Raw genomic sequence first — 15,032 nt, 5'->3', positions numbered from 1 at the left:
TGGATTTTTCCAACTGTAGACAGGGCCTAAACTGAACAGACAGGACAGAGACGCAGAGAAAACCACGGACAGTTTGCTTTAAAATAACTGTTTGAAGCTGCCCTGGCTTTGGAAATGTTAGAACAAGTACTGAAAGGAATGGATTAGTGGCCAAGAAGCAGTCAAAGGGGGGGGTCTCTACTATCTCGAGCCAGCACCTTTACTTCTATAGCTATATGCATGCATATGGTTAATTGCACAAGCAGAGAGACAGAGACGGGGGGGAGGATCTCAGCTTGTCATGATGACTTCAAACAAGCTCCACCCTGCAGCACTCCCCGCCCTCTTTCTCCTTGTCACACATCCGCTCTTTGCGGTCATTGGTGGGGAATTGCCTGATGCCTCTTTAAATCGCCTCTGCTGGCTCCTTGTTTCAGGAAGTGTCATAGGCAAGCAGCCCCAGCTCCTCGGCTATGGGAGGCGGAAGTGCCTCCTAGGTAAATTGGAGCAAATTGCAATCGATCTCCAGCAAGAAGCGGGGTTAAACCCGATATTTCCAGTGGGTGGATGATAAGGACTCGGAAACTTTCCAAGGAGCTTTGGCATTACAAAGGGAATAACCCTCCCCCACCAGCAGCACCGCCAACGGCAGGATCGGGATTATTATTATTTTCTTAAAACATTCTCGTCTCCAAAACCAAAAAGCATCCGGCCCCCCTACTCCCCGCAAGTCTCTTGCCGCCCCCATTATCTGCCTAGGAGCTCGTGTTTTCGGTGCGGTGGGGCGGGGAGGGGGCAGTCCTGCAGTCTGAGCTCGGAGGCAGACTGAGATGAAATCATTTGCGGTGGCCCTAGCATGGCATCTCTCAAGAGTTTCGGCCGGGCTGGGCAGAGAGAAGAGGAGGAGAACGGAGACCTGGACCGATCGCTCCAGCAGATGCTGCGGGCGATAGTGGAGGAGAGGAACCGCATTAACATCCGCCAGGAGATCAGCGGGCTGGGTGAGTCCCGGGGGGTGCGGGGTGGCTGCTGCTGCCGCCGCCTCCTCGTATCTTCCCCCTGCAGAGCGAGCCGGGAGCCAGGGGAAGGGAGTGGGTGGGGAGCTCCCGTCCGCAGAGCGAGCCGCGGGGGAGGGAATAAAGTTAGCCCTTTGCCTGGCGCCTCCTGCAGCCCGCCCGCCCCGGAGCGAGTGCACCCGCGAGGCGCGGGGAATGCAGGGGCTGTTTGGCACCTCGCCCCGGGCTGAGTCTCCCCCATCTGATCCCACTGCTCGTCCGGCATGCGAAGCCCTCCGCTAACCATAATAGCCAGGGCTCCTGCTAACGGCTAGGGCAGGTTAGAAAGGGCAGCGCTTGCTTCTGTTCCTCTAGCATCGGGATATTTGTAGGTCCCCGTTAGCAGTGGGTCTGCTCGGTGGAGCATTTCCTACAGGTACAAAGAGGCTGAGCGGGGGGAGGGAGTGTTTCTGGTGGCTTATTACTATGGCCTAATATTGAGTAATTCCTTGTGATGCAGTAAGGTAATTCAAACCTGTTACTATATGTTGTGTAGTGTAGTGTGTGTTTTCCGTAGGCTTAGTATACCACACAAACCTGATCCGTCTGTGAACTCCCCTGCCTCCAGTCCCCCTTTTTTCTATCACTGGGTGGTGGTTAATGGAAACCGAAAGACCCATTTCTTCTGATAATAGGGTATCTGCTTTTGTATATGCATTGGTTAAGTGATGAGATAATCACGTCCTGTAGAAACAATCCACTGCAATCTGTAAGAGAGTCCGAGAAACAGCGTTTATCTTCTTATCTCTTGGAAGAATGGAAGCTTTAAGATGAACAAAGCTAGCTGAGTGCCATTGCTTTCCAGACTGCAGTGGGAGCAGGAGCCTTTTTTTCAGAAAAAGCCTGGAGACTAAATCAAAGTCGGTTGGTTTGTAACATACTGCCAGCCATAATTGCTACTGGGAACCTGTTGTGTGCTCTAGGGATATTGTATTGTTCCAGAAATGGGCCTAATTTTAGTCTAAGTAGGCTAACAACTAAAGAGATCAGTTCACTCTATTGTCTGAAACGCCCTTGGAGGAAAATGGTCAAAAGGCACAATATGGATAAACTAATTTTTTAAAATGAATATTTTTTCCTAGATCTTGGAACACATACCAGATATATACTTTTTTTTCCGGTTCTTGAGATCACATGGCTGTCAAATGATTGATCCTTTTTATATAGCTTTTTTTCCTGTATGAATCAGACACCTCCCTTTTCTGAGTAAGTGATTTCATACTGCTTGCCAGGTCTAGTAATAACACAATGACTTTTTTCTTTTTAATCAAAAGATTTTCTTCCCTATTTTTAGCTACTTAGTATTGATGAAGAAGTAAATATTGAAAAGAGCTAATGTTACTTGAGAGGAAATAAATATTGCTTAATCCGGTTACTGGGGAAATGTGTTGTGAAATAAGAGTCCAGGGTTGAAATCTGAGTAACCTACAAACTTGAATGCAGTGAAATTCTTCCTTAACCTAAGTCTCTCATATTATGAAATAATTGGAATCTGGTTAGGTTAATGGATAGAAACTATAACCATACAGTATTATGAGTAATAAGACTAAAAGAAAAAACAGCTGCTATTCAACAGATGTTCCTGATATGAAAAACTATTTCAACCTTATTTTAAACCTATCTTGAAACGGTATTTGTACCTTGGCCCCGATCCTCTTATGAGCTCTATGTGGTTGTCCCTGTGTCAGTATATAGTGCACTACAGGATCAATGCTTTAGATTGTAAGTCTCTGAAACACTCACGGCCTTCTTTTATTTCCAGGTGGCCTAGATGTGTGGTTGACCTTCCTCAGCACACATACAAGGCCCCAACACTCTTCATTTTTAAGTCCTTCTTAAATACTTACTTCTATTGTGCTACTTATAGTGAATCTCCTTGACTTGCATTGAAAATCCCTTTTGCGTTCCTCTTCCCTGACCTCTGTATTACCTGTGCGTGCATCTGCCCTTATGCTGTGATCTCCATGGGGCAGGGATCATCCCTTATTGTATGTGCTTCATGCATAAGTGGGTGCAGTCACAAATAAATAGGATAATAATCATTACTACATGTTTCTACAGCATCTAACATAATGGGTTCCCAATCCCTGACTGTAGCCTCCAGGTGCTACTGTAATAGAAATAATGGACAATTACTGATCAGCATTTGGTGTTTTGGAGTTTTTATTTGGCCTACGTATTTATTAATAGTATAAAGTTAAAAAGATACTACTAATTAACTTTGGGCCTGATAGTTAAATTTGTTGAAAATGGGGACTTAAAAAAAAAAAAAAAAGTCAACATTTTTATTACTATAAGTTGTAGCCAAAATGCTGTTTTTTAGTTGGTGGGAGGGAGATTGAAACATTTGCAATAGTATGAACCTCAACACCATGATTCCGCAGCACTGTCTTGAAAGAAGTCCCATTGCGTGAGCTTGGGCTGATCATATGAATAGCACTTGTTGGGAATTTTTTAGCTAAATGTTTTATAATCAGAAAATGCAGTTCTTTGAAATGGAAACGTATCTTGGGAAAGGGTCAGTTTTGACAATTTTTTTTTTTTTTACTTGAAAAAACTTTCGCGGAGGAGGGGGAAGGAAAGAGTTTTGGAACTAGTGAAACTCAATGTTTTCTAAACAACAAATTCCAGTTATCTGGCTTGCCATGGCTTTTCATTTCAAAAGTTAAGCTAATTATAGTATAAATAAATAATAGTTTAAATCAAAATGAAACATTTCAACTGACCAAAATCAAAAATGTTTTCAAACTACCTTTGTGAAAATTTTGGAGATTTTAACTTTTCATCCCAATTCGAAAACTTTTTCCTGCCTAGCTCGTCACATGAGTAAGGGGACACTCTTGCAAGTTAGCATGCGAGGACTAGTTAGTATAATGTTAACGGGAATTGTGCAGCTCAATCACCATGTTGAAAATGTGATCCTACCAATAGAGATACTCCTGTTACGTCTAGATTTGTTGAGAGAGATTACAAAGTTATACATTGATAGAGAGGTTATATCTTTTTCTAGGACATTGCATTTCCGCACTTTACTCCAGGCTGCAAAATTATAGTCAGACAAACAGTGGGACAACTACAATGGCCTACAGCATAGACCTGCCACATGCCATATTTGTGTTGAAATAGCCATGATATTGGTCCTCCATCACCATGGCGCTGCATGAGCTAGCCCAATCTTCCATATATATTGCTGCTCAAAGCTTAGGGAGTCTCATCAGGGCACAGCGGGAAGAAGAGAGAATGGATGCTCCATGTACCATATTGACAGGTTTCAGGGTAGCAGCCGTGTTAGTCTGTATCCTCAAAAAAAACAGGAGTACTTGTGGCACCTTAGAGACTTACACATTTATTAGAGCATAAGCTTTCGTGGGCTACAACCCACTTCTTCGGATGCATATAGAGTGAAACATGTACCATATTGTATACTAAGTTTTCTTATATTGAAAAGCTTCCTTGCACAGGACACTCTTAATTTCAAGCATCGTAACTAGTTGCTTGATGTATGGCATTTGTCACTAACTGTCAATTAGTTCCTGTTCTTTTTTTTCCCTCTTTTCCTTTATTGTTTATGAATCTTCCAAAATCCCATTAGAAATCTCAGAAGTCAGGAATTTAGACTATTGCAAGTGTAATCCCCATAATTTAAAAGTTCAAGAAACAGTTTTAATGATCTTTCATAATAAAAGCCAAATTCTGCTCATTTTACTTGTCTCTGTAGTCCTAATGGGCTAGATCTTCAACTGCTATAAATCTGTGTAGTTACACTGAAGTCATTTGGAGGTATCCCAGTTTACCCTGTCTGAGAATCTGATTCATTGATTTCAGGAACTAGTCCCCGAAGGCTTGATCCTGAAAATTGCTGAGTGTTCTTAACTCCCATTGACTAAAACGAGACTATATAATAGCTCACAGAATTCGACTCTCTCTCTCTCTCTCTGTTAAATGGTGTTATTCATTGAAACAAAACCTTTTCAATTTTGGATTGGATTTTATTGCCAAGTTTTTATAGTGCAAATTACTTCTTCCTAAAATCTTGCAGTTGGTATATTGTATCCATTCTCATTAGACATCCCTAAAACAAGTGTCTTCCCCCATATTGAGGGGAATCCATCCCTTTGTTGTGTGAGTGTGTTACTCTTGAAAGTGTGGCAAAAAGTTCCTGGTATTGCACTCCAAAGTAATGACTAGATACATGATTTATAATCACACTGTGTAGTAGAGAAGATGATGTCACTCTAATTAGGTCTCAATTGGCTGTTAAGGCGTTATCCAGTCACGGAGTGTATTATACTACCACAAGGCTTGCTATGAAATGGAATTCCCTAGAGTGTTTCTGTGGCAAAAAATTATTTCATTTGGGAAATAAGAACCTTGCCCCATGTTTTACTTCGATAATAAAGCATGAATGGTGGCAGCTTCTGCCTCAGCTTCTTTGATTAAAAGTTCAGAGTGGGTGGAGAGGCATAAATCTTGTGGTGGTTTTTTTTTATCTAGTCAACAGGAGCACAGAGTTGAAAAGTTCCATGGCTCATGTTGTTTGTCTCCAGTCTTTCTCTACCTCTTGCTATGTTTATCCTCCTTGAAACATTCATTTGGCCGCAAACGAGCGTCTGAGGAGACAAAACAGTTTTGGGTTAGAGCTCTGGACTGGGAGGGTTCGTTTCCTGTTTCACCTATGGCATCTTATGTGAAGTTCGGTAACATGATTAACTTCTCTGTGCCTTGCTGCCCCTCTAACAATACTTACCTTACAATATGCTAAAGAAAGTACTGCATTTGAGATCCTGGGATGGAAGGTATTGTTTTAGTATAAGGTAGTATTATAATTAAAATGACTTTTGCTAGGAAACAAGAAATAGACATTTGAATAATGTAATGATGAAATGCTCCGTTGCTGACCAATAATAGACCAGTGTAATACACAGATGGTCAAAGGTGGGAAAGGCCCAAGGAGCTCCTTTGCCTCTGTTGATGTGTATGCTTGGATAATCCAGAGAGCCATAAAAAAGCAACAGCAAGTAAACAATCTAAAATAACTTCTCCCAAAGTACTAAATCTTAAATGTAGCGGGGCCTAGAAGAGAGGCGGCTGGATCATGCAGTGGGCCTGCTCCTGCTGTTGTCAGGGGCTAGAGCAGGGGTCAGCAACCTTTCAGAAGTGGTGTGCCGACTCTTCATTTAGTCACTCTAATTTAAGGTTTCGCGTGCCAGTAATACATTTGAACGTTTTTAGAAGGTCTCTTTCTCTAAGTCTACAATGTATAACTAAACTATTGTTGTATGTAAAGTAAATAAGGTTTTTAAAATGTTTAAGAAGCTTCATTTAAAATTAAATTAAAATGCAGAGCCCCCTGGACCAGTGGCCAGGACCTAGGCAGTGTGAGTGCCACTGAAAATCAGCTTGCTTGCCACCTTCAGCACGCGTGCCACAGGTTGCCTACCCCTGAGCTAGAGAACCCTTCCCTTTTCTGTGTCTCCTGCTAACTGAGGGAGGATCAGAAGCTCTCCCATATACTTCTGACTCACGAGGGGAAAACAGGATAGGGGGTTACAGTGGCAAAGTGGGAGGGTATGTGCTTGGCTTGGTGGTGCATGGGGTGTTTTTGGAGGCTTCAGAGAAGCATCTGAACGTCCTTAAAATTGCCTGTCAGCAATGTATGAAGTCAGTGGGGTGATTCTCATGCTCAAAAGTCAGGCAGGTGCTTAAACACTGTGCTGAATCAGGGCTTGAATAAGTAGATCTTTGGTCTCTTTCTGGAAATTGGAACCTTGCATGCATTAAGTGATAGGCTGTTAAGATATATGGGTGTCGGGAAAGAAGGGAGTAAGTGTAAGTAGGTGACAGAGAAAGGGAACGGTTGGAAGAAAACTTGGTCAAACTGAAGGGAACAAGGGGAGGTAGAGAAGGAGATGAGGGTAGAAATATTGGCAGACATGCCAACTCTTGTGAATTTATCACGAGAACATGATTTCTAAGTAAAATTAAGCCTCGCTCATGATCTCACGATAGAACTCTCAAATGTTAGAATCCTGACATTTGAGAGTTCTATCTTGAGATCATGAGTGAGGCTTAGTTTTACTTAGAAATTGCAGTCAGCCACGTGTGGCCAGGCTCCTTCTGTCACCCTCCTTTGTCCCCGCTGCCGGGGGCTGACAGTGGGAGCCCCTCCTCACGGGCTCTGGCTATCAGCTTTGGGCGGCTGCTTCCCTGCCAGCCTGGGGAGTGGGAGAGGGGACCCCACTGAAGAACCCTAAGAGAAGCACAGGTGAGGTTGTGAGGGCTGAAGTGAGGAGGTGGGGGCTGATGGTGGGTTCTGAGCAGATGGGGTGAGTGCTGGGAGGGTGAACTGAAGGAGGCAGGGGGTTCATGGGATAGGGAGCTGAACTGATAGGGTGGTGATGATGGGAGCTGGAGGGACTGAATTGAGGAAGGATTGTGTGGGGACAGGACTGGTGGGGGAGCTAGGAGACAGGATTAATTGTTGGGCAGGAGATGGGTAGATGTGGGGGTGAGAGCTCCTGTAGCAGGGGCCAAAATCACCTTATCCAGTACATGTTGGACAGTGGGCAACACTGATTGTCACGTGCACACATCCCGGGTATGGGCAGGGGTAGTTCAGGAGATTGACCTAAAATACACCATGTAATCTTTTTTTTTTTTCTTTTCTTTTTTTAAATGTCATGATTTTTTGTGTCAATCTCCTGATTTTTGGGGGGGTCCATCTAATGATTTTTGAACTCTTGAAATTGGCAATCCTGTATTGGGAACGGATGGAGTCATACAGTGCTGGGAAACTTCTCTGAACTTAAAACTCTTAGATGCTGTGCAGAGCCCGGAATGGATTTACACCTTATGTACCCCAGGCACAGCATCTTCAGCGCGCCCCACCCCCCCCCGCCTATAGCTGACCTTTGTGTTTTCTGTAAAACATGAAACAAAAAGAAATATAAACATGGCCTCCCCAGGAAGGCATGAGACCCTCTGACACATACAGCGCTCTTAGCTTGAGCTGGGGCACAGCCCACCCGCCCCAGGCAAGGCGCAAGGGGGGGGGCTGTACCCAGGGTCGGCTCCAGGCACCAGCGCAGCAAGCAGGTGCTTGGGGCGGCCAACAGAGAGGGGTGGCACGTCGGCAATTCGGCAGCAGGGCCCTCAGTCCCTCTCAGAGGAAAGGACCTGCTGCCGAATTGCTGCTGAAAAGTGAAACGGCGGCGGTAGAGTTGCCGCCGGAGTGCCGCTGACTGTGGCTTTTTTTTCTTTCTTTTTTGGCGCTTGGGGTGGCAAAAACGCTTGAGCCAGCCCTGACTGTACCTCTCCCCAGGGCAAATGGTCCCCAGCTGTCTTCTGTCCCTCCCGCAGCCTGGCGCAGCAGTCATGCTCCGGCTCTGCCCATGCAAGTGAATAGAGCACCGGCCACGTCCCTACCTCTTCCTCCCCGGCACGGGGCAGAGGCAGCAGGGTGGCCAGATTGGGAAGGGTCTTGGACACTCCCAGCACCTTCAGCAGCCGCCCCACCCGGCCATGGCTCACAGCACCTCCAGGTGGGCTGACTCGGACGCTTACCCTGCCCCAGCCCCACACACTGGGTGGCCACCAACCCATGCCAGGAGCCTGGCCATCCGCGGGGGAGCTGTATGTATTTTTAACTTTTAACCCTCTTAACTTTTAACCCTCCCAATCCAGAGCTCTAACCCAAAATTGTTTTGCCTCCTCAGAGGCCCCTAGAACGCCGGCACCCCAAGGAACATGCCTACTGTGTCTAATTGAAAATCTGGCCCTGTGCGAAGCCAGAGCCTAATTCTGCTCCCACCATTGCCAATGCAGGATCAAGCCTTTAATGCAGGTTGCCGTCCAGCATAACATAGCATAGCATGACCCACCCTTTACTGCATCTTATAATCCTTCTTGTAAGAGTTCTATAAAGAACCTCCTGGGCTCTCAGGAAGGTGATTATATCTATTTGTTACACTGGCTGCTGCGTTATGGAGAATAGTAATCCAGGGTACAACTCCAGGGCTGAGCTCCTTGGAAGTAAATAACCTTTTTATGGCAGTTCATTTAAAATTCCATTTAGTTTGTTTATTGTAAGAGCCCCATTCATGCTGGTGTAGTTATGGGCCTGTCATGCTTTCCATTACAAACCAATATTTTCAGGGAGTTTATAACTCAGCCATAAAAATTAGCCTCTGGTTGGAACTTGACAGACATGGTCTCAGACCAATAAGATCTTGTCCTTTTTTGTTGTTGTTTACATATCTCTTGAGATGTTGGGTTTTTTGGTTTCTTTTCTTTTTTTTTCCTTTTTCTTAAAATTGCCTACAGTGGCATGTGGCCCATCTCATCAGAACATCCCCTTTCCTAAATTTATCTTCGCTGAATTTGGAGCACATACGCTGAGTGCAGAATGAATTTTCTCAGAATTTACAAGGGAGTCTGTTAACTCAAAAAGCAATTAACATCAATTAAAAATGGAGTCCTTTAAGAAATTCAGCATATGTATCAACCTTTCTTTTGTCCTGAATGACTAAGCCGTTGGAAGGCCAGAAGGACCATTGTGATCATCTAGTCCAGGGGTCGGCAACCTTTCAGAAGGGGTGTGCCGACTCTTCATTTATTCACTCTAATTTAAGGTTTTGCGTGCCAGTAATGCATTTGAACGTTTTTAGAAGGTCTCTTTCTATAAGTCTATAATATATAACTAAACTATTGTTGTATGTAAAGTAAATAAGGTTTTTAAAATGTTTAAGAAGCTTAATTTAAAATTAAATTAAAATGCAGAGTCCCCCGGACCCATGGCCAGGACCCAGGCAGCGTGAGTGCCACTGAAAATGAGCTCGCGTGCCGCCTTCAGCACACGTGCCATAGGTTGCCCACCCCTGATCTAGTCTGACCTACTGTATAGCTCAGGCCACAGAACTTCACAGAAATAATTCCTATTTGAACTAGAACATTTCTTTTAGCAAAACATCCAATCTGAATTTAAAATTGTCTGTAATGGAGAAGCTATCACAACCCGGGGTAAATTTTTACCGTGGTTAATTCCCCTCACTTGTCTAGCTTCAGCTGCAATTGAATAAATACAGACAGGTGAAACTTTTCATGTAGGTAAATTAATTGAAGTCTTGCACGTAGGCTATATTGAAGAAATTGGGTTGTAATAAATCAAAGTTATTAATGATTGTTGTTCCAGTTATGACTGTGTAAGTCAGTGGTGGCCAGACTTTACACAGGAGGGCCACATAAACCTAAACACAACCTTGGGTGGGCCAAACAGATTCTACAGATTTTAACAAGATTTAAAGTCGCCTGTATTGATTTATAGTTGTTTGTTTCATATGTATTTAGATAGGTTGTTTCTATGTACAGTATTGTCTGTTTACACATTTTTGTAAACTAAAATAATATAAACATGACAACAAAACACTAATGAATCAGCCTTTAGTATATTGTGTTGAAGCAGGAGGTTTTTAAAAAATATATCTTAAGGTGAATGTGTCACTTTGCAAAAAGACAGAAATATGTTACTGCTGCTTAACCTCCACTTTAGTAATAAAAAGAAATTGTCCCCTTTAATGGGGACATGCCTGCAGTTCAGGAATAGAATGAGGACACAGCTATTGGTGATACTACTATCTTCCTAGCTATGGCTAATTGTGTCTGTCACAAAACACGATGTGATGGGTTGTTTTGTTTCTCAGCATTTGTACAAAAACATTGCAGAAAGCTTTCTAATATAGTAGAGTAGTCCAAATTCAGAGGTGAGTTGGAGAGGATATGACTACATCTTTGTCCAGTGCCCTCAGCAGGTAGGTTAATCAGGTTGGACTTTGTAGTCTTTCACCCTTTACTAAGGCCTGGTCCCCACTACGCCCCCACTTCGGACTAAGGTACGCAAATTCAGCTACGTTAATAACATAGCTGAATTTGAAGTACCTTAGTCCGAACTTACCGCGGGTCCAGACGCGGCAGGAAGGCTCCCCCGTCGATGCCGCGTACTCCTCTCGGCGAGCTGGAGTACCGGCGTTGACGGCGAGCACTTCCGGGATCGATTTATCGCGTCTTAACCAGACGGGATAAATCGATCCCAGAACATCGATTTCCTGCCGCCGGACCCTCCGGTAAGTGAAGACGTACCCTTAGTGATATAAGCACTATACACTGATTGGGACTGGCACTAGTTTTGGTGCTGTGTAGTAGTCTCAACCCTCTGGAACTGTTTGTTGAACATGATGGCTTATGTCATCTTGTGCCTTTAGCTGATTCTCCAATAATCCTTGGACTAGGTATAGATCAGTCCAGACTTTCTGGTACTTTAGTATTTTGGCATCATCTGAGCCTTGTCCTGGAAATCTAGATGGGATTAACATGGAACCTGCTCATGAACAATGGCAGATTGACAGCTTTGGAAACAGATTTTCATTTTGTCCAAGGAACATGCATAACATGGGCCAGAGTAGAATCCTACGTTGCTAACATGCATCAGCCTTGATTTGGAAGGACTGTCTCCAATAGTGAGAGGGTGGTTCATTGTCCATGTCTACTCAAAATAGTGCCTCTCTGCTGACACTACCAGAAACAAGTGCAATCCATGGTGGTAGTTTTTATGATGTAAACACATGCACTAGGAGCTGGACTGATGTGTCACGATAACCAAATAGGTTTCAGATAATAGTGTCTTTATTCTCACTTACTACTGACCTGAGTTGGATTCAAATGTATCACTTTTAAGTAAGACTCTGCACAATATTTATCACCATAGATTTTCTGTGTGCCTGGCTTCTTAACGTCAACTGATTTTCAAAGTTTGACAAACTCCTACCTATTGCAATCTTCTTTTCATCTATCTCAAACAGACGTGGTGACAGTTCTTCTAGAGTCATAGATTCCAAGGCCAGAAGGGACCATTGTGATTATCTAGTCTGACCTCCCTTCTAACACCGGCCGTAGAACTTCTCCAAAACAATTCCTTGAACAGATCGTAGAACAGTTGTTCTCAAAGCTGGTCCGCCGCTTGTTCAGGGAAAGCCTCTGCCCGGCTGGTTTGTTTACCTGCCGTATCCGCAGGTTCAGCCAATCAGGGCTCCCAATGGCCGCAGTTCGCCGCTCTAGGCCAATGGGGACTTTGGGAAGCGGCGAGGGCCGAGGGATGTGCTGGCCGCCCTTTGAGAACCACTGCTTTAGAAAAACATCAATTTTGATTTAAAAATTGTCAATGACGGATAATCCACCACAACCATTGCTAAATTGTTTCAATAGTTAATTATGCTCACTATTAAAGTGTATACTTCATTTTCAGCCTGAATTTGTCTAGCTTCAACTTCTAGCCACTGAATTGTGTTACAGTTATACTTTTCTCTAGTAGACTGAAGAACCCATTATTAAATAATTGTTCCCCATGTAGGTACTTATAGACTGTAATCAAGCCACCCCTTAACCTTCTCTTTGTTAAGCTAAATAGAGCGAGCTCCTTGAGACTATCTCTGTAAGGCATGTTTTCTAATCCTTGACTCATTCTTGTGGCTCTTCTCTGAACCCTCTCCAGTTTATCTACATCCTTTTTGAATTGTGGATTCCAGAAGTGGACACTGTATTCCAACAGCAATCGCACCAGTGCCAAATACAGATAAAATAAACTTTTTTCTTGTACTTGAGATTCCCTTGTTTATGCATCCAAGGATCATATTGGCCCTTTTAGCCACAGCGTCACACTGGGAACTCATGTTCAGCTGATTATCCACCATGACCTCCAAATCTTTTTCAGATTCACTGCTTTCCAGGATAGTCTCACCCGCTCCCAACCATCCTGTAAGTATTCTTTGTTCTGAAGTGCCCTCAGAATCCTTATGATCAGTGGTGAGTTGATATTCTTTCCCCTGTTCAAATGGATATGGAGGATAATTGTATGTGGAAGTAACATCATTCTTTTCAATGAATATGTGACATTGCACTCTATATGATTTTATGAAAATATGCTAATGAGTGTGAATATAATGTAACTGGAATATGCTTCATGCAAAAGGTCTCTTGTAAGGTATCTTTACAAAGCTTATAATCTACCGAGTGTGGTCATCCTATTTGTATGTATGCATCATTCTTGTGTCTGAAGCTAGAAATATGAAATATAACTCTGGGGGCCTATTGTAATTATGCAGAGGTTGGGCCATTAATGGTGGTTTGAAATCTTGATGGATCACATTAACGAGGACAATTGACTATGGATGGCTCTGTTTGCTTACAGGCCTTCCTGTAAGTCAGACTGGGAGGAATGAAGGCTTGGAGTCTTACAGTGACATGTGATTATGTCACCTGAATGGGAATCCATCTTTAACCTGGTGCTTTTCCATTGAGAAGGAGGGATGGGAACCCAGAGAGGGACAAAAGATTCCCACCTTGTGCAAAGCTATATAAGGGGGTGGAACAGAACAAAGGGGGCTGCAATCATGAGAAATCCCCTAGCTACCACCTGAGCTGGAACAAGGGCTGTACCAGGGGAAAGAATTGTGCCCAGACTAGGAAGGCGTCCAGTCTGTGATAGAAGTTTATTGAAACATCTGAGAGTGAGGTTTTATCTGTATTCGGTTTTCATACTGTATTAGGCATAGACTTCATGTTTTATTTTATTTTGCTTGGTAATTCGCTTTGTTCTATCTGTTATTACTTGGAACCACTTACATCCTACTTTTTGTATTTAATAAAATTACTTTTTATTTATTAATTAACCCAGAGTATGTATTAATACCTGGGGGGGAGGGGGCAAACAGATGTGCATATCTCTCTATCAGTGTTATAGAGGGTGAACAGTTTATGAGTTTACCCTGTATAAGCTTTATACAGGGTAAAACTGATTTATTTGAGGTTTGGACCCCACTGGGAGCTGGGCATCTGAGTGTTAGAGACAGGAACACTTCTTAAGCTGTTTTCAGTTTAGCCTGCAGCTTTTGTGGGACGTTGTTCAGACCTGGGCAGGCAAGCGTGTCTGGCTCAAACCAGGTAGTGTTCTGAAGTCCCAAGATGGCAGGGGAAATGGCTCAGAGGTAGTCTAAGCACATCAGTTGGCAGTACCCAAGGGGTTTTCTGTGATCCAACCCATCACAGAACAGATCCAATCAAGTGCATCTTAAAGGGCTTTGGGAAATTCCATCAAATTCTCAGTTCTCTGTTCCATAAGGAAGGGTGTGCAGTGTAATTAAGTAATCTGTTTAGAGATGATAGGTTTATTGTCTCAGAAGGATCATTCATGATTAGCTATTGCCTGAGTGAAGCTCTTCTGACCAAGGTGAATCTTATGAAACTGTAAACTCATCACAATGCAACTTGTATGTAAAGCTCTGTGTAACCGAGGAGATTCATATATAATCTGAGTCCAGCTTTACATTGGCCATAGGACTGTTTCAGGGGTTGTTTTTGTGAGAAAATTCATTCTAATTAATGAAGGCCTGAACAGAGTGACCCTTTCTCTTAGAACAAGGTTGCCCAAACTTTGTGCCACCAAAGCACCGCATTCGAATACCAGAGGGCCACATCTTATTTTCATACAAGGGAACTGACTACAGGTATTTCCATCTTTAATACAGAGACCACAGATCCCATTATACAGTGCTCTTTCTTGGTCTGACTGGCTGGGGTGCATACGGGAATTTGTAGTTTCCATGTGGGCTGAACATCTGTATTAATGATGTGAACAAATTATTTTAGATCTCCATGAGATGCACTTCAGATGCCTCTGAAATGTCCCAGGATCTGAGTTGTTGCTATTTAGCTTTTTACTTGTTATTGGAAGACAAATGCCGGTTTGATTTCAGATATTGACAATCAGGGTTCCGAATTTGTTGAATTTTAGAAATCCTAAATAATAGGGTTACCATACGTCCTCTTTTTCCCGGACATGTCCGTCTTTTCAGCAGTCAAACCCCCGTCTGGGGGGAATTGCCAAAAAGCCGAACATGTCCGGGAAAATGGCGGCTCTGCTCATCCCCGACTCTTCGGCTCTGTTTAAGA

The 15,032-nt window shown here is 43.4% G+C and overlaps 1 protein-coding gene across 2 annotated transcripts in view; it reads left to right on the top strand.

The window, feature by feature from the left end:
• Window positions 1–375: 375 nt before the first annotated feature.
• KIAA0930 (KIAA0930 ortholog) overlaps window positions 376–15,032 on the top strand; it is a 145,668-nt gene continuing 131,011 nt past the window's right edge. For both annotated transcript variants that reach the window (XM_034783969.1, XM_034783959.1), the window contains exon 1: window positions 376–980. In XM_034783969.1, coding sequence (XP_034639860.1) covers window positions 836–980 — 145 coding nt within the window. In that variant the 5' untranslated portion in view covers window positions 376–835. The remainder of the gene's footprint in view (window positions 981–15,032) is intronic.

The sequence above is a fragment of the Trachemys scripta genome, chromosome 1, assembly GCF_013100865.1.
Source record: "Trachemys scripta elegans isolate TJP31775 chromosome 1, CAS_Tse_1.0, whole genome shotgun sequence".
NCBI classification, from domain to species: domain Eukaryota; kingdom Metazoa; phylum Chordata; order Testudines; family Emydidae; genus Trachemys; species Trachemys scripta.
Note: the sequence above shows the minus strand (reverse complement) of the source record. Positions and strands in the feature narration are given on the sequence as shown.